Raw genomic sequence first — 27,156 nt, 5'->3', positions numbered from 1 at the left:
CCATCATGGTGCCACAAATTGAAGTGGGATTTGTCAGAAAAGACGACCTGCTGCCAATCAGCACGCCAGCTCCTATGCACATTGGCCCATAGTAGCCGCAGGCGGCGATGGTTTTGCGTGAGAGGCATCCTGTATAAAGGAATCCTTGCATGCAGTCCACACTGCAGCAGACGTCTCCGAATTGATAAAGCACACAATGAAACACCTGTAGCTGTTGACCACTGTGCTGCCATCTGTTTAGAAGAAGCTGTGCGGTCCGTCAGCGCCATACGCACCAGGTGTCTGTCATCGCTAGCTGACATCACATTTCGGGATCCACTCCCAGGTTTACAAGCTGCCCAACCCTCGTCTGTTCACTGCTTCCAAACACGCATGATTGTGTTGCTGTTACGCTGCACACGAGCCGCTACTGCAGGATAAGACAATCCAGCTTCACGAAGGGCGACAATTCTGCCTCGTTCAAACTCCGAAATTTGCTCAAATTTCGCTTTCTTTCGTCGAAGAGGCATAGTAAAGATCAATTAACGTTTACTCTAGCATATAACCACCGATAATCATACACACCTCGCTACAGCCGTCTATTTATATTCAGTTCGATCCGCCGTTCAGAGGCCGCTGCTCAGCATACACATGCGCAACTGGTCTGCAATTCTAATCATTTGCATATCATGCCCTACTTTACATTTCCTGCAATTTTCAGCTCACTCGCGTACGTCCTTCGTGGCGTTGCAATTTTCACAATCAGGATTGTATATTGCTTAGTTTCTTCTTTTCAAAAAAAGATAACGATCTGCCACTGCACTGATCTTTTGTGCACAGAACTACTCAGTTGTAATTCATCTGGACAAAAATAAATTTTGTTTCGTCTTTAAATTCCATCATCTTTTCCTTTAATAATGTACTGATTAGTTTCATAATCCCTAAAATATTCTTGACATTGGTGCCAAAACTCGGATGAATTTGAGCCAAAAAACCAATGTTGCTAAGTATGGTACTTTCTGATCATTTGGTTAGGAAAACCTAAAGCACCGATCCGGTCACATGGTTCTACTACGACGACAGAACACACATTTTGCGTGAACTTTCCAGTACCTACTATACTTTAAAATATATCATGGGACCTAAAATCGTTGCTTTTAAGAGAAATGAAGGATTCAATGAATGATTCACACTCTCTCTCTATGTTTTATCCATTCTCAATTGACATATCACAGTAGGAAATTTCATTACAAAAAAATAGAGCTGGCTTTCTTATTGTCCTTTGGCTACGAGTTAAATATTTATTTCAGTTCTCGCTCAACAATAGGTTTAAATAAATATTAATCATTTGGGAGATATAACCATCCAAAGCTTAAATTAATTAATTAACAAAATCATTTCCAATTCAATTCATCGTGCTTCTAAACCATTCTCTACACAACTTAATTACACATAAAAAAAATTTGACAAAAATCGCTCCAGCTGTTTAAAAGCCTTATGGTTACAAACGTCCGCACAGAAAAAATATATATATTAACTTACCGGCGGTTTTGCACGTCTTATCACGCCGTAGCAAGATCACGTCGCTAGCGTTTTACACGTATTTTTCTGACACTAAATTTTCATTGTCAAACGGTCCAAGGCGTAGAATCCTGCGTTTCCTTTCCCCTCTCCTGAGAGCGGCACCCCGGAGCGCAGGGGCCCACCTTCTGTATTCACACATGCAAACAATACCCTTTCATCAGGTTGGGGGTTTCAAGGTTCAGTGCATCCTTCTTATCAACGCAAAGATTTCTAAGCAAACCTCCTTGATATTTATTGTAAGCATCTGCTAAAAGCAAAACTTGATTCCAAGAATGAAATATCCACTTCTCTTTCTTCTAAGCTTAAAATTTACATTTAATTAATGATTGTGATGTAAATGGATGCAACATAATTTAATCGACGACAATGACATTCAATTACATTTCAAATAAATTAATAAATAAAAGCCGTGAGATTTTAAATTGAAAGAAAACAAACTAAGTATCCTTTTGGAAATAAATTTATAGCTACGGCTTTATTCGCTACTAACATATAATTTAGGAACTTTAAGTGTTATAAAATCACAATGCTGTAAAGAAAACCAAAGAGTACACGTAAAAGATCAATTTTCAACTTTTATGTGCACTTACGTCGCGTTTTACGCACATTTAGGCAGATGTTGTACTCAAAACACATTATAAAAAATATAAAAAAAGGGATATTTTTTCAAATTTATTTACTCTAACTGATTGGCCTTGGGTTTTGGTCGCAAATTTCAATCATTAATATCAGAAACATTTTAAATTCACCGATTCTGTCTCATACTTCAGCTTATAATTATTTTAATCACAAAGAAAAACAAACATTTATCTCTTAGCATACAATTTCAATTCTGTATAAGTAAAAAAAAAAACTAAATAAACAATATATAGTAAGAGCAAAAATTTTGCACAAAACCAGGCAGCTATTGTGTTAACATTTATACAAAAAAAAAAAAAAAAAAAAAAATCAGTTGTTAGCAAAGAACAATAATAATATTTTTTTTATTGTTATTAAAAATGGAAAAGTATATGAAAATGAATAGTTTTCAAAAAAAAAAAAAAAAAATCAAAAATTGAATCGTTTGTAGCTTTTTCTTTTCAATAAAAAATAAAGAGCCTCGGAATTTTTTTCATTGAGAGGGGGAAGAAATTCAGAAGAATGGGACCTGACTCTTAGTAAAGGAAATTTCTATGGAGTTGCTTAAGATCTACAGTATTTTGTAGGAAGATGGAACTGGGGAAATGGTTAAGTGAGAATTTATAACTATTCTTTTATGTAAAAAAAGGAATAATAATAAATAGAGAAAAATAAATAGAAGTTTAAACCGTTTTATAATTAAAATAAAACTTCAGCAGAGCTTAACTATTTGTACTTTATTAAGCAACAAATCCAGAATTTTCATTGATCTCAATTTGCCCAAAGTCTGATATTTATCTCAAATCACTATTTAATCTGTGCGTTTGCTTGATACAAGTCATATGATCTTTCAATTCTTTGGAACAACTTAAGCAAAAATAATTATAAAACCTTGATTTTTATAGAAAAATCATCATAATTCATGCCTCATACTAATTAATAAACCTTTTACGGGGATGAAAATTCGTAAAATTATTTTAACAACTTTTTTGCTGCGACTTTTTTTTTACCACTATAATTTAAAAGTATTTCGTTTTTTACTATTTTTTGCTTTAATTGTGTTTTTATAACTTTGATTTGATACCTAGCTCGGTCACTTAGGTCTTAACTACTAGCAGGGGCACTCCGAAATAAAATGAGGGGGGGGGGGGAGGTGGATTCTCAAATTTTCGAATGAAGTTCTACTTTTTCCAAATGATAAACATGAGCATGCACATTATATCATACTTACATAACATCTAATGAGAAGCAACATTATGCATCATTAAAAACAATTTTTAAAATTTGAAAGAAGAATCTCAATGTTGTAATAGTGTTTCCACATTTTTCAAATGAGAATTTTTTGGGGAGGTTACACTGTCCTTCTGAGACCTCTCATCGAGGCGCCCCATACTAGATCCCATGTGATTATCAGTGTTTCTTTAATAATAGCTTTGTTAAATACGCCATAATTCAGTGAATGTTGGATATAGTATTTGTTTTCCGATTTTCAAACGGGATCCTAGACAGTCCCGATTTTCATTCAAAAATCCAGTGTCCCGGCCAGTTTACTTCACGTCTCGGTAAAATATAAGTTTCATTACAGATGACCAAAAAATATAAAAATAATTAACCGTGAAGGATTATTTAAAATAATAAATTTTTCATTTCTGTACCTCGTAGCCAGACTGACGTAAGTCCAAAAATTTGAATTTTCTGTTTATTACTGCTAGGGTTCGCCGATATATATCCGATATTTGTTCTGAAAATATCATGATATTTTGATGTTTTCGATATTTATTTTTCCAACTACGGTATTTTCAGTATAAAAATTATATTAATCATAGTAATATAGCTCATTTATTATTAAAAATACCCAAAAAGTTATGCACTATAGTTTTATGATGTATTATTACACATTAATATAACAAAATAATGTATTTTTTTATTCATAAAATTATTAGTAATGTAACAATTTTAATGCATATTAAAAGTACCTAATTAAATGTTAACCATTGGTTGGAACAAAAGAAAATGTCTTATGACTGTGCCCCTGACTGTTGCATATTGTTTTTTTTCTGAATCATATAACTGTGTAAAAGTAGCTAACAGAAGACGAGTAGAACAGCTAACGCTATATTAACTCTATTAAAATTGACTAAAATGTAAAATGGAATATTAGATATGAATAATTAAAGAAACCTTAATTTTAAGTCTGTATATTATAATAATAAATAAAGAGTGATTTGAGGATGTATTTACTATTTTGAAGACATTAGTTTGCGTTGATTGAAAATATCGGATATTTTACATATTTTCGAAAATTGCACTCACATGACATATTTTTTTCTCTCCTGTAAAGTAGCGTATGTGAATCACGTTAGTTTAGCTCTGAGGTACAGATTTGTAATTTATGACCTGTAAAATTACTATCGGATTAGCTTGTAAGGAATTTTACAAAAAGATTTAAAACAAAAAAGACTTTCTAAAAAAGTCCTAGCCAATGCAATAAACAAGTAAATATTGTTCAAAATTCAATTCCTCATTTCTTGCTGAAGTAACTTCAAAAGATTAACGTTTACAAAATAAATTGTTTAAATGTATCTGCTTGCGTCATGTATCATTTATTATTCCTGGTTTAGGCTGATAATTAGTAATCATTTATCCATAGCATTGAGAATAAACTACCTTCTAAAACACTCTGAAAACCAGACACTTTGAAATACCCACGGTGGGGGGGGGGGGGGTCCTGGTTGAACATTTCGGAAATAAAGCAAGCCTAGGTATACCGCTATTACGATCACTTAGTCTCAAATATGGCGAGATTCGAAACATAAAAATGCACAAATAAAGAAAAAAATATACATATACAAACATAGTATGTAAAAAGTATGCATAGATGTATAAATTTGCCGTGATTTTTCCCCCAGCGTTAAAAGAGAAACAACGAATTGCTATTGCGCGGAAGGGGGGAGGGAATTCCTTTATTGCTTTTTATTATTACGTATCATTTCAGGTTATGCAAAACATTACAATCATAACTAAATGCATTTAGCTATTTCATATTGAAATAACTTGTTCCAAATATTGTTTTATAAATGTTGAATATGAGTAGTTAAATTCAATAATAAAATATGTGAATAGTAATTTAGAGCAGTAGTAGGAGATAGCAATTCCAGAGATTTAAAATCTAGATTATTACTTCATAAATATTACAGAAAGTTGTGATTAGTAAAACACGACTGGCTGAAAGGAATTCAACTCGTTTGCTACACGTGTTGAGGGGAGAAATGGGCAGGACGGACCTTGGCAGCATGTCTGGAGGAGTTCCACTCTTCCCTGCGACACGTGTTGAAAAGAAAGGGGTTGAGCTTTGACAGCACGTCCTGGTCAAAAGGGATTAAGTGCTTTTTATCTCCTTCCGAAAGGGGGAGGAAATTTCAAGATAAAAAGTATTGACCATTTCGAGCAGATAGCCATGTTCCCAAGGTGACATTTTCCAGGTGAAATTCCGCTCGTATGTCAAACCGCCAGTGAGTTAAGATATGACTGGACTACCAATATTTATTTTAAAACTGAATGTTTACATACACATATCGCTCCACCTTACCACACTAATTAATGAAAATCCTTTTATCTTTTGTAGTTTAAAACCAAACAGTATAAAATAGCATTAATTTGAAAACTGGTTAGTACGCTCCGGGAAAACCTGGAATTGTCAGGGAAAATGAAACAGCTAAAAATGTCAGGGAATTTTCCAAATTTGCCCCCAATTTTTCTTTTTTTTTTCCAATTTTTTCCCAGAGAATTTTGTTTCATGAGATCTAATCTTCCTTTTTATCTATTTTTCCTAAATTGTAAAAATTTTGAGGTAAAATGAAACTGACAATTAAAAAAGTGCCGACCCAAAAAAACTTTCGCAGCCGCCATTTTTGACTCTCAATAGTTCTCAAGAAAATAATTCCTCGGTGGAATAGGAATTATGCACAAACTCAACAGGGAAGAGGACAAGTTACTGCTTCGGAAGCACAAGCCTGAAAATTGGGGGTGGGGGATCTGGGAAAATCGTTTTTTTTTTAATCGGAAAGTATTTTAAGATACGTGTGAAACGTAGTCGCCATTTTTGGTCACTCACAAGATAGAAGTTGACACGATCCTTAAATGCCTAAGTTTTCAAAAGCAAAGCATAATTGGATGTTTTCTTTAATTGCAAATTAATGAAAGTATCACAAAATGTGCTGAAAATTGTTTTATTATTATTATTATTTTAAATAATTTTCTTGAGAAATGAAAAATTTTGTTCTTAAAACTTAATCTTATCTTCATTGCATTGGATGCAATTTGTGCCAAAAACTTTTCAACTGCATTGTAGTTCCATGAAGATTTATTATTTTTAAATTGCTTTTATGCTATAAATTCAAAAAATTACTTCTTTTTTTTTGGGGGGGGGGGGGCGCAGCCGCCATATTTAGTTATTCCCAAGATGGAAGTACACAAGACTTTTTAAGTGCCCAAGTTCCCGAAAACGGCATTGGATGTTTATTGCTATGCAAAGTATTGAAAACAACGCAAAATGTGCCTTTTTTTTTTCGAATAATTTATTATTATTTTCTTGAAAAATGCAAAAATTTATCTTCAGAACATTTTTTTAATTCTAATTAGACCCTTATCTGCTAAAAACTGACTATTTCGTCTTAACTGTAGTTTTTTAAGGATTATTAATTATTTATAACTACTTTTATGCTACAAATTCAAAAATCTACTTATTATCTTAAGTTTTTATTTAGTCGCCATATTTGGTCGTTTGCATGATGGAAGTAGACGTAAACTTCCAAAAACAGAATTGGATGTTTATCTCTATGTAAACTATTGAAAGTAACATAAAATGTGCAACAAGTTATGAATTTTTAAAAATTAATTATTTTCTAGAAAAGAAAAATTTTAATGGAAGCATTCTTTAATAAGCGAAAGAAAAAAAAAGAATTATTGACATTGGCCTATAATTGGCGGATGTTGATTTTTGTTATTATGCATTTTCTGGTATGGCGAACGATGCAACAAGTTAATCATATTTATACTGAAAAATAGCTTTGTATTTTGCTCAATATGTTTTGTGTTACATACTAATATTGTGAATCAAAAGACCAAAAGCAGATGCTAAAAGTTTGCTGCACGACTACAGCAAAAGGCTAATATTACGCATGACACATGACATCGAAAAAAACGCTAAAATAAGTTGAAAGCACTTTGTTTTCAACAATTAGTAAACCAATTAAAACAATTTTGAACAAAGTGTTTAAAAAAACTTAAAATTTGGGAAAGAAAAAAAAATTCAAGATTTTTTTTTTAATCTAAGGAGAAAAGTTTCAGTTCTTCCACATTGCTACTTTAAACAATTTTAATTATTTTGAAAATATTGCTATTTAAACTAAATTTTGGATGAAGCGAGTAACCTGGAATTTTCTAAAAAAACAACCTGGAAAAGTCAGGGAATTTTTTTTAAACCACAAGTGTATGAACCCTGATATAAGTTTTTACCATTTTTCACACAGAAATGTCCTACATTGGCAATGATTGTATGGTTATGGAAGGATATTTAAATTATTATTTATTTATTTACTTGCTTTACCTAACAAGTTCTTAAATTTGAATACCTTGGCAGAAACCAAGATTAATTGAGGCAGTGAGAAGCAAAGGGAAAGCAAATTTTGGATAGTACAAATAATAAGGGAACCTCTCCTTTGCTTTGGTCCAGAGATGATGTTAGATCTGGTGGGTACTGTTAAACAGCACGATTAAAAAAAAAATCAATGAAATCCTACCGTAAAATGGTCCTACTACGGGCCACTTTTAGATGTTTTCAATGAAAATTCCGCATACATCTTTGATTTAGAAATGTGAGGACTTTAGGAATGTTTTTCGAATGAAACGTTTGAAAAAAATCTAAGTTGGAAAGAAGAGGAAGGGGAATTTTTCCCCCCGGGCCCATAGTTGTACCCTTATGGGGTACAACTATGAGCTACCTCATTATAACCTAGAAAACACATTGAAAACTTGATCTGCCCTATTGTTGTCTGAGACTACACGTTGTCCTATGATTGAAACTATGAAGAAGTTTTTTAGTCCATCATTTACCTTTTTTTTTTCAACTTTTTAAGACTTAATCATCACTTGTCTTCTGAAGTGATTCATAAAGTTCAACATGGTGAATATAGGTAATGTTCTATATTATCTGCCTTGGTTTTGACATAGAAACATTTGAAAACTAGAAAAATCTCACCAACTAAACGCTAGGTACCTATACCCAAACCTAAGGCTGATAGCTAAGAGGTGGGGTGTGTGCTCAGAAAAGGTACCTATACTTAGGTCTCAGACAATATGTAGATCTGACAAATTTTAAATAAGATCAAAAAAAAATTTTGAAAACTGAAATGCGAAATCACATTTCTTATTCCAAATCTCATCAAAATAAATTATTTTTTAAAATTATCTCAGTTTTTATTTGGTCCGGATTTCAGTCAGCGCCTTCTTCAAAAATTCCTATGAGTACGGCGATAGGGCGACCCCCAAAGTTTCTTCTGTTTTTTCTTGCCATTATTTACAATAAATAACACAAAATATGATGAAAGCATCCTCACAGAGAATAAAATGAAGCTCCAAGATACCAAAAGTCGTGAAAAATAGGTGTCCCATTGTTGTACCCCAACATTCCCATTTTCGATAAATGTTGAGAGCTTATGAAAACTATGAAACATTTTAAGTCAACAAGTGGCTTAATTCATAACTGACAAATTGGTAAAGCAAATCTGAACTTACCAGATTTTGAAAAACAGTTGAAGTGGTCTGCCCAAAGGAGACTTTTGGCTCTTCCATGAGTGAGTCGAATCAGGCACTAAGAACGACTAAGTTATCTAAGGTATACAAAAACAATGGCAATCTCTGATAAAGCGTCTTAAACTAATTAAATAGTTATACTACCTGGTGATTTTTTTTGGGGATCGTAAGTTGAAAAAAGAGGCCACTAGGAGAGCAAAATCATCACCACGGCAACAGTGGCCCATTGTTGCCCCCTTGGCACAAAGTTGTACCTTTTTACGGTACCTAGGATCTGAACTTAAAATGTGTTTTATAAGAAACTAAAAATTCCACTTTACATCCATTTGCTCCTCACTGCCTCAATTATTCATGCAATTTGCTGATTATTTTAAACACAGCTTTTATTTTATTTTTGGCAGGAATATTCCTTTAAAAAAAATTCTACTGAATGCAATTAATGTTTGTGTTGAGAATTACAACAAAAGAGTGTTAAAAAATGCAAAAGTTCATTTTTTATTTCAAATGTCAAGTATTTACATGATATACATTTTATAAGGAGTTGATAAAACTGCTGTAAAACATACCATTATTTAAAGATGCATTATCATACCAAGTTTTTCTGATTTTATATAAATCTTGTTATGTGACTATAAAACATATCAAACCATCAGGTTTTAATACCTGCTTTACAGACATTCCACTTGTCAATTTTACTTTTGAAAGAGAAAAATAAATTAGATTGTGTATGAACAAGACCTGATTTGCAGGCAGAGTATCTTTTTAGTACAGGCTAACTAGGCCCAGGTCAGGGGCCCCCAAATTTTTGCTCATTTAAAATCTAACTTATCTGAATGTACAAAAAGTGGTTGTTTCAACCATAAAATATTTTTTACAACTATTTAAGACTAAATAGAAATGTTATTTAAATAAAACTTCTTTTTTTAGTATTTTTTTTTCTGTTGTTTAGAATTGTATGAAAATACTGGGGGTCCAAAAATTTTACCCCGTTACTTTTTAATCCGGTCCTGTGTGTGAACATTGTAAAACGTGTTACATTCAAGTAAACTATTTAGTTCCATGTAAAGCTTAAACAAATCAGGGAATACTTTTAAGATAAAATTTGCTAAGAAACATCAATTGATTTTTGATGTTTACTAATAGAATTTGGGTTCAAAATTTTCTGCAAATGTGAGATGATTAAGTAGATAAATATGAGTATAATTTTTTTGTATGTGCATTGATATAAAATCAAAACGCAAATATCGGAATTTTTGGTAGTATTCTTCGGAGTGAAACGAGAATTAACTAATTTCTTCACAGCAAACCCAACATATTCTATATTTTTTTTTGTTGCAAAACAAAATAAAATACATTAAATTCACTTCTGTGAAATATACTGAACGTATTAATAAAAACATTTGGGGATTTGATATGTTTGTTACTGATGAAAAAAAAGCATAATTATGCAGAAAATAAAACTAAATGGTGTGCAAACATAAATTTTGATCTAGTAAAAGCTCATATATTGAAAGTGCAAAACACTAATGATCTGTCAATAATTTATAGTAACTCATAATGCATTAATTTATTTGATTTATTGTAGGACAAATTATAACATTCTAAGTGTAATTGAAAATTACCATTCATGATTAATTAGCAAACTTTGATTTTGTTTACAGAACCAATAATGTCAGCAAGTAGTGGAAATCCAATATTAAGCTAATCAAGAAAGAAAAGAAAAGAAAAAAAAAAAAAAGAAGTTTCTAAAATTAAAGAATGGTTCTTTGTTTAAAACTATTAATCAGACAAAAAAAAAAAAAAAAATTGAAATAGTGTTCAAGATTTTACAGTGTTTTCAAATAATGTGAAGTAAAAAAAAAAAGCATACAGAATATAAACTCTTAAAATCTAACTGTAAAATATAGCTCTATTATGACTTACATTATTTCCTATATAAATGAAATAATTATGAAGTTTCAGCACACAGTTTTCAGACACAATAATCAGCATATTCCGCACATTTCATTTGAATGTATCCAAAGTATTTCCAACTTCTATGGAACAAATGTTTTTCTTTTTTTTTTTCAGTGCCATACTTTTCATTTTCAATATTAATATGGCACATCACTAAGAATAGGTCCCAATGGTTCACAATTGTGTATTCTACGGATAGCTTCACTATAAAATTGAGAAACGTCCCCAAGCACTACAATTGAGGACAAAGAAAACATTTTTTTTATAAAAGAAGTTTTAAAAAATTATCAAAAAGGAGCCACATATAAAACATTGATAGTTAAATACTTTTAAAACAAAGATAACACAACTTCAAGGAGAATTATCACATAAAATCAGTTTGTTCTTGTGTAACTATTATCAAGAAGATTATATATATATATATATATGTATATAAAGTTAGGTTACAAAGCTTGCTAAATAATTATTTGTATTTAATTGTGTGTATCACTATTTTTGATTAATATACAGGTATTATTTTAAACAAAACAGAAATCAAATCACTTTTAACATTAATGCTTGAAAAACGAATAATTATATAATACAAAATTAAATTATTACAACCGGCTTTGTAAAAAATATAAAATTATATCTTAATTCTTAAAAAGTAGATAGGATTAAAATTGAAAATGGTCTCAGTTTCAAAAAAGCTTAGATTTAGCAGCATATCTGAAACAGATTTTTGAAGATTGGGAAAAACTTTTTCTTTAAAAAAATATTTCTATACAATCTATTTACTAACTGGAAACATAAATAAAGAAAAGGAAAAAAAAAACTGTTTTTAATAACTTCTTTTAAAAAATATTAACAAAAAAGAATTATTTATTTGAAAACAAAATCTACTTTTAATGTTTATTTAACGTTTTGTGTAGAAAAGCCAAGTTTATTAAGACAGTATAGATACATTTCCCCCCCTTTTGTGAACCCTGTATTAAAATATATATTATGCAAGAGGGAGAAAATCAACTCTAAAAATAGCCATGCTTCCCACTGGTGCATGCAGTTATTACATGCATGTTCTAGAGCTAAGAAAACACTCTCATCTTGACAAAATATAGATCATTGCAAATTTACACATCATAGAAAAGATATCTAGTAAATTTATGGCACATGTTGCAACATGCGAAGTGGAATGGAGAGCCTTGGTTAGTAGGGATGGAATGCCAAGTGTCTACATGGGGACGTTACTGAAGAGGTACGAGACAGATTCTCCGTTGTGAGTGCGGCGAATGGCTTCTGCCAGGATCATCGAGACATCGATGCACTGAAAAAAACACAAGATACCAGGATAGCACTAAGAATGAAATGCACTCCAAGATGCAGGAGCGAGAAAAATAAAACAAAAAAGTAAAAAGAAAAACAGGCAACCAAAAAGGCTAAAAATTCAAAACTTATTCAAAAAATATCAACTAGCATGCTATAAATTGCAAATAAAACCTTTTTTTCTCCTCTCTAGATTAAATAATCGAAATACTTCACAATTATTCATTTTGCAACATTCAACAACTCCTTTGCATTGATGTATCCAGCAATTTTGTATGAAAACTCTCACAATGGTTTAGTTTTAAATGTTCCAGAAGTGGTCATAATTACAGTCAAAGTAATGAGTAGAGTCAGGAAAGGCTGATATAGCCTAAACTCAAAGGCAAGAGTTTGGAGAAGTAGGTTTAAAAAACAATGGGGAAAAAACCTCTAAGTTGTGGGGAAAACCTAATAAGTTACCTCACAGTTGAATCAATATGGAAGGTACCGGTAGTTAAACTAAAATGTTGAACAAATTTATAAAATTGACATTCTTTTGTGAAAATAGATATTTCTTTTGTGAAATGAGCTGATTTTTATCAGTGAAAAAAAACTGAAGGCAGTAAAAATTACTGGTTACTTTCATCTATAAACTATACTTAGACAGGTATGGGTGAAGTAAGAAAAACAACGTTAAAAAAACACAATAAATTTAAAACAAATATGTTAACAAAAATTAAATCGATTTTTCAGTGCCAAAAAAGGATAATATGTAGTACAACTTTTGTTCCCCATTTTGGTGTGAGTCCCCCATCAGTTTCCTAATGCATGTAATTACAAATATACAGATAATTGGTGTTGTTATTACTAGTAAGCAAAAATAATTCCGTTTGATTATTTCAATTTATTTTTCACGCATCAAACTATTCAAAAAATTAAGTATGAGTATGTAAGCCACTACAGAAGCAAATAAAGATGGGAATAGCGCTATTAAAAATATCAATACAAAAAGAAAGATATATTTACATTCAAAATTTGGTTTCTAGTTAATACTAAGCTAAGTTTTGCGTGGGAATAGTAATGCAATTTTCCCATTTGATTACTATTTGTCTATCATTTACACTGTAATTGTTGAATAGTTACAGAAGCCATTTTTCTTTGGCTAATGTGATAAAAACATCAGAAAATAGTTGTTTTCCTTCATTGAAACAGCACATTTTAAGTGATACTGGCATACGCTTTCATAATTTCACCATCACAACACTCAAATTTATTTATTTATTTTATATAAACATTTTTAAAAACTGCATTTATTTATAACAGGGTGGCGACAGGAACTGTGAAAAAAAGTTCCCTGACTTTTCCCTGATTAAGTTCACCAAATTTCCCTGATTTACGTTACCAATAATAATTTTTTTCTTTCTTTGCTCTACTTGAAATCCATTGTATGTTTGTATAAAATGCAGTATTTTAAACGTTTTAAGTTTTGTAAAGTTATTGAACTAAAGATATATTTTAAAAAGATGCTACTTTTCTTAATAAAATGTTTAAAAAAACATATCAAGTCAATTTTTTTGGGTAAAAAACCCTACAAAACAGGATATTAAATTTTTCTACACGGAAAGATTAGAGATAATTAAAAAAAAAAAAAACTTTACTTCCAGAAACCACTTAGCATCAGAATTAAACTATTAAAATTACTCTTAAAAACATATGTGTATTTATGATAGAACTAAAGAGTAATTGAAATTATTTTGAACTAAGTTTTCAAACAGTATAATAATTGTTGCAAGAATAACAAGTAATAGTGAAAGAATAGAAGTAATGTAGTTATTCTTATATAACTAATTGAAATATTTATGCAAAACAGATGAAACCATTTGACGTGCATTCATAGGGAGTTTTTCTCTAATCAAGAACATAGGTTTTAATGAATGAATACAGCATTTTAACAATAAAAAAATTAAGATATTTTCTTAAGTACACAAGTTAACTCTATTTCAAATGATTTCAGTATGTAACGAAAAAAATCTTAGATTGCTTTTGTAATAAACAACTTTGAAATGCAAGAAAAAAAGAAGAAAAAAGCAATTAGTTAATTTTAAAATATATAAAAGAATACAACTTGGTTATAAAATTAAAGAATTACTTAAGTTTGAAGAAAAGAAAACCTTTATAATCTGCGGTGACAACAAATAGTATAACGGCAAAAACAAAGTTTTTTTTATTGAAAGTTCAATTTTAGCAATTAAATGAAAAACGCAAAGAAGTAATAACTTTTAAGCTTTTATAGTATTAATTCAAAAACCAAAGATTTCTTCTTGAAATCGTGATCACAGTAGGCTAATTACTTCGAGACAATTGAATAAAGGCAAAGGAGCTAAGGCATTAATGAAGGCTTCCTCTTTGCCTGTATGGTTGTTTATTTTATGTAGCATTGAAAGCGTAAAGGGAAGTTTCAAGCTAGGTAAAATAAACAACCTAACAGACACAGAAGCAATCTTAGGAAGTTCATACTGTAGTTAATAAGTAAGATTCAATACTTTAGACCTTGAGGAAAAAAGATGCACAAATATGCGGCAGTGTATAATCGCACCTCATTTTTATTTTACTTTTTTTTTTGAACAGATAATTGGCGGAAAGTGCGTAGGGAGTTAGAGCACTTAATTTTTTAAAGCAAAAAAAAATTTTTTTTTCTTCTTAAAATCAATTTTCCCTGATTTTTTGTAATTTTTTCAAAATTCCCTGATATTTCCCTGACTTTTCCCTGATTAATAAAGTTCCCTGACTTTTCCCTGATCTCCCTGATTTCCCTGATCTGTCGCCACCCTGTATAAATTTATTCATAAATTTATAATTAATAATTTTTAGTTTAGTCCCTACTTGTTAGCAGAAAATTATTATTCTTTGAGCAAAACATTATACCTATTTTATGACACAACAATTAATAGATTTTCAAATTAAATTTGCTTAGCTAAAAAGGTATTTTAAAGTAGTGCCTACTTTTCAAATCAAAATTTCTAATTAGAAAAACTTTTTTTTTATCCTTAGAAAAGTTAAGCAGTACTTCTTAGTTAAATTCAGTGATGTTGGTAAAATTTCTCATAATTGTTTTTGTAAAGCTAAGGATCAATAGTATTGCAAATAATCAGAAATTTAAATATTTCACGTATTTCTTCTTTCAGAATTCCCACATTGTTTTTTAATTACACCTAGAAATTGTTTTCACACAAATGATAAAAAACCAATAAACAGTTAAATAACAGAGATTTTAGAAATATGAATATTAGAATTAAATAAAATATTCTTGAAATTTACAGCAGGGAATATAATATAATTGTGTAACAATGACAAACAATATAGCAGTAATTGGAAAAAGAGAAGAATAAAAACTTAAAAAATAACCAGCTTATTGAAAATAGCATGCACAATAATTAAGAGCAGACCCATAAAATTCAAATATACAACCAGGTGAAAATTGTGCAAAACTTTGATATGCCATGTGTGTGATAAATAAAATACAACCAATAATGAGTAATCAATGTTCCAAAAAAATATTATGAAACAGTGAGCATTAAATAAGCACATTATTTTGCCATTAAATTAAACTAAAACTGCCCAAATGGATCATGCACATAAATGGTTGCTCATGGGAGAGCTCTAAAGGAATCAGTAAAAATATTCAAAGTAAATCTTTTAAAATGATTTTTTTTTCAGTAAGCCTTTAATATGAGCTTTAATTTACAAATATAAAGCAGAAATGACAGGAGCCAAAGCACACTAACCTGTATTTTGGGACACTCTTTCATATGTTGTTCTTGGGGAATAGTATTGGTGACCACAACTGCTTCAAAGCAGGCATTGTTTATTCGAGATATTGCAGGGCCAGAAAAAATACCATGAGTTAATATAGCATATACCTTGCATGCACCAGCTTCCATCAGTCTATAAAGTTAGACAAAAGTATACATTCACATTAGTTTTGAGAATTGCAAAACTAAACTACATAAAAAGTGAAAAAATGAAACTCAAACATTGAAGCAGATGTATGCAATACACCAGACAGCCCGGTCAGCACATCCAGAGACTGCAATTTCATTCTTATTAGAGCTCATCAGTCTGGATTACTGAATAACCGAGTTGGAGGCAGTATCATCAATTGAAACTAAGAGTACCTACAAGCTGATAGATAAACTGCTAAATAACCATGCTTTGCCTTCAATTCAAAAGTGAAAATCTCATTGAAGCTTAGAGCGCTACCAAACTAGCAGATAAAGTAAACTTATCTCACTAGGGAGTACCATAGTACAGTCCCGGTAGCAGAATCTGCGAGACATGCGTCGCAGATTTTTCAGCGGCCTGCAGACAATTTTACATAAGAACAAAAAGAAAGAAAGAATAAATAAGTTGACCGGAAAGTCGATGGATGCTTTCTGCATATCAGCTAGAAACATAGTCGCCATATTTGATCATTCACAAGATCAAAGTAGATAAGATGCTTAAGTGCCTAAGTTTTCAAAAACGAAGCAGTATTGGATGTTTTATTTAACAGCAAACTAATGAAAATAACCTAAAATGTGCAGCAAATTGTTTTTTTTTTCACGAGCATAAGCAATCACGATTGCTTATTGCTTTCATTTGACTGTCCTTGACATTACGGTTCCTTTTTCAGCTTGGACCAGGGCTGCAGCACCACCGTCCACCGGCGGCGGCGCGGCTGGTCCTGAGCACTGTCCCCCGGAATCCACTTTTGCTGGGCGGGTGGCGTCCATGTCCTACACACGCATGCTCATATACACTCCCCTACGTGCGCACGCCTTTACACACATACACACGCCTACATGCACACACATAACCACCCAGGAGGAGGGACATGCTTGGGGGGGGGGGGGGAGCCGTTTCTAGAAACAATAACTCTAATCAGTAGGGTCTTGTCGCAACTCGTGATTGCGAAAAACATAATTTGAACTCAAAGTTTTGGAATTCAAATTAGAATTTTTTTTTTTTCAATTTTTATTTTTTAAAGTAATTTTCTTGAGAAATGAAAAGTTTTAGATTTTAAATATCACCTTATCCTCATTGCTTTGGACGCAAAAGCGCTAAAAACTTTTCAACTAAAGTGTAATCTCATGAAGATTTTTATTTTCAAATTATTTTTTTCCAACAAATTCAAAAATTTATATCTTAATTTTCGGCGTAGTCGCCATGTTTGGTCATTCCCAAGATGTTGGTACTCAAGACTTGGTAAGTGCCTACATTTTCATAAGCATAATTGGATGTTTATTGCAATGCAAACTGCTGAAAATTATGCAAAATGCGCCATTTTTTCGGATAATTCTTAATTATTGTTTTAAAAAATGAAAAATTTTATCTTCAGAATGTTATCTTATCTTCATTGCTTTAGCGGCTAATGTGCTAAAAACTGACTATTGGATCTAAGTTGTAATTTTTTAAGGATTTCGAATTTTTTTCTACTTGTATGTTACAAATTCAAAAATGTATTTAGAATCATGTATTTTTCGCGTTGACGCCATGTTTGGTCATTTGCAAGATGGATATAAACGAGACTATTACTTTCTTAAGTTTCCAGAAACAGAATTTGATGTTTACCTCAATACAAACTATTGAAGATTACATATAATTAACAGTAAATCATGTTTCTTTTTAAATGATTTTCATAAAAAAAATGTGAATTATTACCTGCACAATTGTATTTGCTTTGGAAATTTTGCTACAAACTGAAACATTCATCTAAAATGCAGTTTCCTGCCAACTTCTCATTTACTAATTTTTTTATTGATTCATTTTCTGGAAAAAAAATTCAAAAAACCTATTTTAACTTAAATTTTCCACATTTAAATAAATATGTATATTGAATAATTGCTTTTCATAGTGCGCAGAGTTTTATTTATTTAAATGAAAATAGTGAAAACTGCCCCCCCCCCCATTTTTTTTTATACTTTGGCGACAGTGGTGACCACTAAGTTTTTCAGGTCTAGCGGCCACTGGCCAGTTGGAAAATTTCTGAGTCTTGACCCTTACTTGTGTATTTTATGAAAACTTCAAATGATTAAAATTGATAATAATGATGCAGGTTATTTTCAACTGCCCAAAATAGTGTCGCAGACTGGCTAGAAAGTTTCTGCTACTGGGAGTACAGTTCAGATTGTGCATTGAAGGCAAAGCTTGGGTATTTAGCAGTAAGTTTCCACCCATAGGTTAGGGCTAAGGCCAGCACTGCATGCAATATACCAGACAGCCTAGTCATCACATCCAGAGACTGCAGTTTCATTCTTATTAGAACTTATCAGTCTGGATTAGTGCAAAACCGAGCTGAAGGTAGAAACTATTAATCCAAACTGATGAGATCTAATAAGAACAAAACTGCAGTCTCTGGATGGGGATAACCGGGCTGTCTGCTATATTGCATGTAGTTCTGCCTTAGCCCTGGCTTAGCGGCAGTAACTTACTGCTAAACTGAAGCAAATATTTTCTAATTTAACAAGATGTGCAAGAATATTTTCTCAATTAAATTGATGGGTTGTGATTGTATGGAAAAATAGTGCAATTGTGAAGAGAATCAAATGCAGAAACATAAACCTGGTCACTTTAAAAGTATTTAGAATCTTAATGTTTTTCAATCTATCTAATTAATTAGCTTGGATAACATGTGATTGAGTTTAGTCAGAGATACAAGAGCCACTTTGATTTTAGTTGCATAAAAAATGTGGTTGCTCTAATCACATTATGATGAAAATCAACTGCATATAAATGTGTTTTTTATGCCAGATTTTTCCATCCAAACATGTGTGTTTTGATCATTCAAATTTCAACAAACATTTTAAAAATTGAAAAGTAGATCAAATAAGGCAAATTTAATTTTAACAGAATTTTCATGAAAAATCATCTTGTTCAGTAGGACTGGGGTTCTCAAACTTCTTTGATTCGTGACAAATGATGAATTAGAATTACCCCCCCCCCCCCCCTTGATGAATTAGAATTTCGATCTTCGAACCTTAGTCTATGTCTATTATTTAGGTAAGTGTGCTAAATTAGGCTACGTTAAGGTTCAAAACCTACAATCTTTCTCCTTTATGATTGAATTGCTTCAGTTTTTGCCTTTTTGCATATTTATCAGACACAAAAAAAACAAACTAAGAACGAAATAAAACCAAGTGAGTATTTAAGTTTCAATAGTTATTCTTTGCAGTTTTAGCAAAGAAAAGCAAGTTAGTCTTATTGGGAACTTAGGCCCTAATAAGAAAGACTCCGGACAAAAATAACTTCATGCAAAGTTGAAGACAATAATGCCAGAAAGTGATATCAAAATAAAACAAATTGAAGAGCCTGAAAAGTCAATATATTAAAACACATTTGATAATCTCAAAAACATTAACGAAAATTCCAAGGAAAGAAGAAAGATCAACTGTAATAAGCGAATAATCAATAGCTGATTATTCGCTATTTTCTGCTTTTCGTCACTCATGAGCACAGCTCCTGCATATCATGTGCTGTGCAGCATATGCAGCACATGATCATATCCCCACTTGATATCCCGTATCATATTATAAGAACATCGGATTGATAATAAGGATAACAATGGCCTTAACGATTTACAATATACTTTTTCTTGGTATGCAGCAATATTTATCTTTGCGTGAGTTTGTCAACTACATAAATTAGTCTACAATAACAATAAACAACTTTTTTTTTGTAATAGTAACCTACAGCAAACCATGTAGAAGCAAAACTTGCAGCAAAATGAGATCAGGAAGTTTTTACATCACTCTTCTTCAATAACTTTTGCTACACTTTTGCCTGGTAATTAAAAACTGCTTGCAGATAATGCTTCATCATGGTTGGGCTTTGATGGAGATGATATCACAATCCAGGGTATTTCACAAAATGCTACATTAAAAGGGGGTGAGGAAGGCCCTTATAGGTTTTTTTGACCTCATTTGGCTAACTCACCTAACATATACTATATTGATAATACAGACAATTCATGGTACCCCCGTTTGAGAAGCCCTGCATTATGAAAAAATAAAATACTAGCTGTACCCGCACGGTGATGCCTGAGCAAAAAATTTAAAGGAAGTTCTCTGAACAAATGAAAATTCCTCCACCCCCCTGAGATGTAAAATAACCATTCTTTAACCAAAATAAGTACACACCCTTTAAACGAAAGTTTTAAAAAACTTTGTAATTTCAAATACTTTGCCAAAAAATAAAACAGCTACTAAATTACATTTACAGTAACTCTAAAATAGAAAAATGATCCACCAACTATATTCTTTATCGCCAAACTCACAAGGGACCACACTGCTGTAACTCAGCTAATTAGAAAGCAAAGCAGATTTCTTTTTTTTTTTTTAATTTAATACATTTTGCCAAACAATTTTTAAATTTTATTAACAGTAGCATTCAAATGTAAAATATTCCCAAGAGCCTTTTGTTTATTGCCAAACTCATCAAGCGACCATGATATCGTAACCCAGTCAATTAGCACGAGAAGTGAACGTTAAACAATAATCCCCTCCCTCTTATCTTTCCCAAAGAAAAAAGAACATAATTAAAAAAAAAACACATTATATCTAGAGTAAAAGTAAAATCTTACTTCCCCATAGAAAAAAGAATTTAACTCAAATAAGTAGCACAATTTATATGAAATGATCATTCTGCGCACAATAGAAGAAAAAAGTTTCTAATTCAAATTCACATTCACGTGACAAATACAGCAAAGCAAAAAAAAAAAAAAAAAAAATTAAAATACACATATTTGATTTAACCTAAAAAAAAAAAAAAACAGTTAAATGTCCATAAACAAAAACGCTTGGAAAAAAGTAATATTTCAAGCAAAAAAATAAAAAAACATAGTAGCAAGAACAAGCTTTTCTAAATGCCAAAAAAAATAAAAAAAAAAAGTAAAGAACATATGCAGAAAAATATTTTTGGAGAAAAAGGGAAAAAAATCATGTGAGATGTTCGAAAATTGTTTTAAAATTTGTGGTCAGCATGGAAAAAAAAGGGGGGGGGGAGAAAAAAATCATATCTTTTATTGAATTAAAATGCACAAGAAACAAAACAAAAAGCGTCTCCGAGCTTTTTTTTTCTGAACACACACAATCTCTATGAATCCAATTTTTGCACTGGGTGCTTAACATAAAACAATGTGATAACATCAATTGAAAGAAATGGAACAAACTTCTTCTTGCACAGAAAGGCTCTTTATAAGGACATATAATGTAAAGTGGTGGGGAGATTTTCATGCCCCCTCCCCCCCCCCCCCCCAATAAGATGAATTACCTGAAATTTCAGCTCAAAAAAAAAAAAAAAAAAACTAATCCAAAATTTAGAAAAAGGGCTTCCCAAGTGCAGAGTACGCTAAAATTTTGCACTAAGTTTCAAGGTTGTAGGTGCTATGGAGTCTCCTGAGCATCATGCACAAAGAAAAAAAAAACATCGACTCCAAGTTATATAAATATGCATACTTATCAACATTACATATATACATTATTCAAAAAACAAAACATTCAGAGAACAAGGATACATACTTCTCAGCAGCATGGCAGATGGTTCCACAAGTGTCAGCCATGTCATCCACCAATATTGCAACTCTGTCTTTCACATCCCCCACCAAAACCATGGAAGCGACTTCATTGGCTTTCTTCCTCTCTTTGTGGATCAGGGCGAATTCTACATTCAAACGATCAGCTATTGATGTAACTCTAAAAAGTACAATGTTTGACATAAATTGATTTCTTCTCATTCTAACAAACTAATGAAAACAAATATGCAATTTTCAATGTAATTGAATACATAATCTAAGACAGTGAATAAACTTCTTTAAGTGAAGGACGCTACTTGCATAAACATGTTTAACAAGTGGAAGGCTGCATGGCATGCAACTGAATTTATTTGAAATTTATGAGTTCGAAGCATTATACATTTTTTATTAATCAACTTATTAAATAAAATTACATCAAATTTAATGATAAATATACAAACACATTAATGATGCTATAAAAACTTGGAACGAAATTGCAAACGATATGAAACAGCAAAAAAAAAAAAAAAAAACATTTAAACAATTTTTTTTATAAATCAATAAGATAGCTAAGACTGAATCTTAGCTATTTATACATTGGGCTCACCATAGCATGTTGCTATTCTAAATACTGGTCATTTTTTCAGGATAATGACAAAACTGGGCAAATAATCTGGCAAAAAATTCAAAGTATGACTTTTTGAAATTTAAAACAAATTAACTAGTTACCTAATTTCACATCAAGAGAGAAAAGCTTATATTTACTTTTACGCTTTTTCAATATTGCTGATTTGTATACTTGAATTTAAGAGCAAAGCAAGTATAGCAGAAAAAAAAAAGCTTTTCAAAATGCCCACAAATATATGCACACTTAAGTTCAACCTTGAAATTAATTTGCTAAATTCATTAATAACTAGCTGCATTGGCGAACTTTACACAGACTATCTTGAAAATAAAAGTTTTGCCAAGTGACGCATGCTCAACAATCATATTGACTTCTCTTTCAATATACAATGTACAGCACATCAAGAAAGAACAGCTTATATTTACATTTAAGCTTTTTCAATACTGCTGATTTGTATGCTTGAATTTAAAAGCATTTTTAAGCAAGTATAGCAGAAAAAAAAAAAAAGCTTTTCAAAATGCCCACAAATATATTTTTGCTTAAGTTCAACTTTGAAATTAATTTGCTAAATTTATTAATAACTAGCAGCATTGGCGGGCTTTGCACAGTCTATCTCGAAAATAAAAGTTATGCCAAGTGATGCATGCTCAATAATCAAGCTTCAATTAGAGAAAAAAAAACTGTAAAGTTTCACATCAAAATAATCTTTCTTAAAGAAAGAAAACAGCAATTCAAAAACTCTGAAATAAATTAAACACAACCCTCTTGATTACCTTCTGCTGGCAGTAGAAAAAAATAAAGATGAAAAAGGGGGATTTTTTTTACCTCAAAACAAAAACAAGATTTTATTTAGTCACAGTTGAGAAAAAACGATGGCAAACTTCTGAATGGTTTTCTTGCTAATTTAAAATACAATCACGCGAATGATAATTTTTCTGATGTGAAATTTGGTTCCATTAGGCTTAAAAATGCTTTTAAATTCCCCCCCCCCCCCCGGTGATTTTACAGCAGGGTCTGTGATTTATTTAATTTTATTTTTAATCAAAAAATTTGGATTTTTTTCATCTTAAATCGAATTTTTTTGATTTAAATCAGTTTTTAAATTTTTTTTTTAAAAATGTTCAAAATGTGTAGATATTAATTACTTTACATTTATAAACATAATATATTTCATACAACAGTTAAATCAATTCAGCTTACTTTTAAAATTAAGACAAGTTCTCTAACTATTCAATAATATTTCAAGATTTATAAACATGTTATAATGCTTAGATAAGATGTGATTTTGTTTTATGCTTTGCTTAAAGATAAGGTTTCCATTATTATGTACATTTTTATTGTAAAATAATACGTTGAACAATGACTTTTCTGAACTATATTAGTCATGGTGTATAAGAAAAACTTCAAGTTTTTATTTTGTTCTAAACTGTAATTTTGGTGTAAAAGCAATATTGCAAAAAGTGAAAATCTCAGAAATCACAGAAAGATGGATCTACGTAGTTTTGCCGGTTGAAATTAAGATAGTATAAAATGCAGTGTAGTTAAATTTAGAGCAATACATTCCAAAAATAAAAAATATTTAAAAATAAAATCTCAACTGATTTTGAATACTGATTTTGTTAAAAAAATCACTTGATTCACATCAATTGATTTAAATCAAGCTAATTTAAATCAACAAACCCTGTTTTACAGCCTTGTTTTTTTTTTTTTTCTTGTTTTTTTTTAATTATTTGGGGTAGAAAGAGCCATTTAATTCCATTTTCGGGCCCCGAAAATTAAAACAGTTAGGTACTTTTTTGGTGTTTGAAATGTTATGTCTATATTCCTTCTTGGGTGTCCAAGTACCTCCCTGCCAAATTTGGTCCAGATCTGACGAAAAACTATGGATTTGTATTGGAACATACACATACACATATAAATAAATGTACACATATATTCTGTTTTATTTATATAGATTAATTTTTTCCATGCGTTGTTTCCAATTACCTTTTTGCTCCACCAGCATCTGGGGAAACAATGCAACTATTGCGCCACTCTGGTATGTTCTCACGAATCCATTTCAAAACAGCTGGCTCAGCATACAAGTTATCTACAGGGATATCAAAAAATCCCTAGAAAAAAAATTTAAACAGTTAGAGGGGGTACAAATCACAAAAACTTGTTGAGCATATTATTTATTTATTTATTTATTAAAAAGTATTGCACACTACACAGAGAATCCAGTTACACTGGCAACAATAATGTAAAAATAGCAATTAAAACAAATTATACATTAAAAATATTAAAACATAAAAACTTAAAAATTTAAAATGACAAGTTAAAAATTCCTAAATCATGACAATAAATGTTAAAAAGTTTGTAAAATTTAAAAAGACAAAAATTATTAACATAGTTCCGTCTGATAAAAAAAAAAAAATTTAAAAGAAGAACGACTCCTAAGAGTCCTACTTGTGACAGCAAGTTGTATCAAATTGACGATATCTGAGCAGTCAATTAAATTATGTAGAACCTTATAGAAAAAAAGAAGACACAAAAGTTCATGGCGTGATTTAAGAGTGAGAACATTATAAATATTACATAAATGAGAGTAAGAATAAATCTTGATTATTAGTTCTGTAATATAAGTAATAAACAAATTTAGATTGAATCTGCTCAAGAGTTTTAGCTTTATTGTTGTAATAGGGATACCAAAAAAGCCTGCAGTACAAGAGTTTGGAGCACACAAGACAAAAAAAAAAGCATTTTAAGTTGCTCATTAGAAAAATCTTTAGTCTTGCGTTTAAAAAAACCCAGAACCTTATATGCCCTTGAAACATTGTTGTTAATATGTTGCATAAAAAGAAGCTTAGTATTAAAAGTGATGCCCAAATCAGTAGCAAAGTCAGAAAGGGATAAACACTGTTTGTCAATTTTATAAAGATGCAAGAATGGCTCAGATCTATGAATGTAACTCAAAACACTGCATTTACTATTATTTAAATAAAGCCTGTTTACCATGCACCACCGGCAAAGCCCAATTTCCCAATAGGGAGAGTAGGCAGCTGCCTAAGGTGGCAAATTTTTTAGGGACAGTAAATTTTGCTTCAATCTCATTTTTTAAATTATCATTCTTGAAAATAAAACATCAGTTCTTTCTCATTTTCCCCCAAAACAGCAACATAACTGATCCTAACTTCTCAGCGGACTTGACCGTAATTGTCAAAATCACAGAAAATGCGGGGGGGTGACAGACTTCCAGTAATAGGTAATCAGTTTCAGTTTAGCTTGCGGCAGGGACGGAAAACATCTTCTACAGAAAACATGCACTTTGATCTATACCTTCCAAGAATTTTTTTCCCTTAACTCAAAGGAGGTCCTTAAAGAGCGCATCAAGAAGAGAGTCTCAGGTAAAACAGACATAACATCTGATTTCTCTTAAAAAGATAATGTGCAGCACGGCTGAGTGACCATTATCTCCTGCGTTTAAAAAGAGCATTTTATTCCTTTATACCTGTAGGAATGTTCGTCACGAAACATTACTTGAATGTAAAAGAATTGGAAAGTAATTTGGGATTATTACTTCTGCTCAGTAGGTTAGTTAAAACCTACCCCTTTCGGAAAAGCTTAAATACTGTTTTTTTTCATTTGTAGAAACCACTTATTTGCAGAACAAATCAAAATATCTTTTTAATTTTTAATATGTATTTTTTATTTAAAACACCACAATTTGATAGTTTTAGTACATGTATTTGAATATTGAAAAAAAAGTAAGTGAACAGAATGATTTTGAAATTACCGTGTTTTTTATTGCTCAGTTAATTTTGTGCGGTTACTTTGTAAACGAAAAAAATGAACTAAATTCTGTTTTTGTCAATTTAAATGCTGTTGTCACTGTCTTATGAAAGGGTTTAAAATCAAATGGAAAATTTCAGATACCCAAATATTAAAAGGCAGAATATAATTGTAATAAATAGTTTTAGAAATCGTCAGGCTTTCGAAACGAACTAAAAAGAATTTAAAAAAAAAAAAAAAACTCTCTAAGCCTTGTGTAGATTTAAAGCCCCATAGAGATTCAGATTGCCTGAAAAGTTTGTGATTGCAAATTTTAAAAGCATCAAAATACTTGCAATATTTAAAAGGAAAATATGGAGTGCATGCACTACATGACTATAAGAAGTATAAAAGAGTACATACACATATATATTTTCATGAAAATAAAGCTATCGGCGATTTCTCGTTTTGAATATTTTGTGTATTTACTATTAACAGAATGAAAGTTTGACTATGATATATACAGTTGAAATATTTCGAGGTCTTAAATTTTCTCTATTACATCTTGCTCATGAAAATTAAAGCCCAGTAAAAATAAGTGCTTTTCAGTATTTCAATTGACCTTGGATAAATCACTTAAGTGGAGGGGCAGCAGATTTCAAATCTGCGTAGGGGTGGCATGAAGCTAAATTCGGCCCTGACCCCTAGTGCAGCTTATCCAAATCAATCTGTAAAAGGGTAGCGTCAGAGATAGTGCGAATGTTTCAAAATAGTTTAAGATCAGGGAACAAAAGATAGTCACAATATTGAAAAATTTTACAAATATCATCTTTACTAATAATAAAACAGAAAGTCCCTCTGTCTGGAGGTCTGTGATGTGCATATCGCTTAGACCGTTCGGCCAATTTTTATGAAATTTTGCACAAAGTTAGTTTGTAGCATGGGTGTGTGCATCTCGAAGCAATTTTTTGAAAATTCGATTTTATTCTTTGCCTATTTCAAT

At 31.0% G+C, this 27,156-nt stretch overlaps 1 protein-coding gene across 2 annotated transcripts in view; it reads right to left on the bottom strand.

Moving 5' to 3' along the window:
- Positions 1-9,469: 9,469 nt before the first annotated feature.
- The window catches only part of LOC129221387 (ribose-phosphate pyrophosphokinase 2), a 37,962-nt gene continuing 20,275 nt past the window's right edge, over positions 9,470-27,156 (bottom strand). The window contains exons 4-7 of one of the 2 annotated variants that reach the window (XM_054855859.1): positions 24,390-24,514; positions 21,786-21,959; positions 16,017-16,176; positions 9,470-12,253 (exon numbers count right to left, since the gene is read on the bottom strand). In XM_054855859.1, the coding sequence (XP_054711834.1) occupies positions 12,161-12,253; positions 16,017-16,176; positions 21,786-21,959; positions 24,390-24,514 (552 nt within the window). In that variant the 3' untranslated portion in view covers positions 9,470-12,160. The remainder of the gene's footprint in view (positions 12,254-16,016; positions 16,177-21,785; positions 21,960-24,389; positions 24,515-27,156) is intronic. The other variant, XM_054855857.1, reaches the window with a different exon arrangement.

The sequence above is a fragment of the Uloborus diversus genome, chromosome 4 (assembly GCF_026930045.1).
Source record: "Uloborus diversus isolate 005 chromosome 4, Udiv.v.3.1, whole genome shotgun sequence".
Classification (NCBI taxonomy): Eukaryota; Metazoa; Arthropoda; class Arachnida; order Araneae; family Uloboridae; genus Uloborus; species Uloborus diversus.
This window is presented reverse-complemented; position numbering and strand designations above follow the sequence as displayed.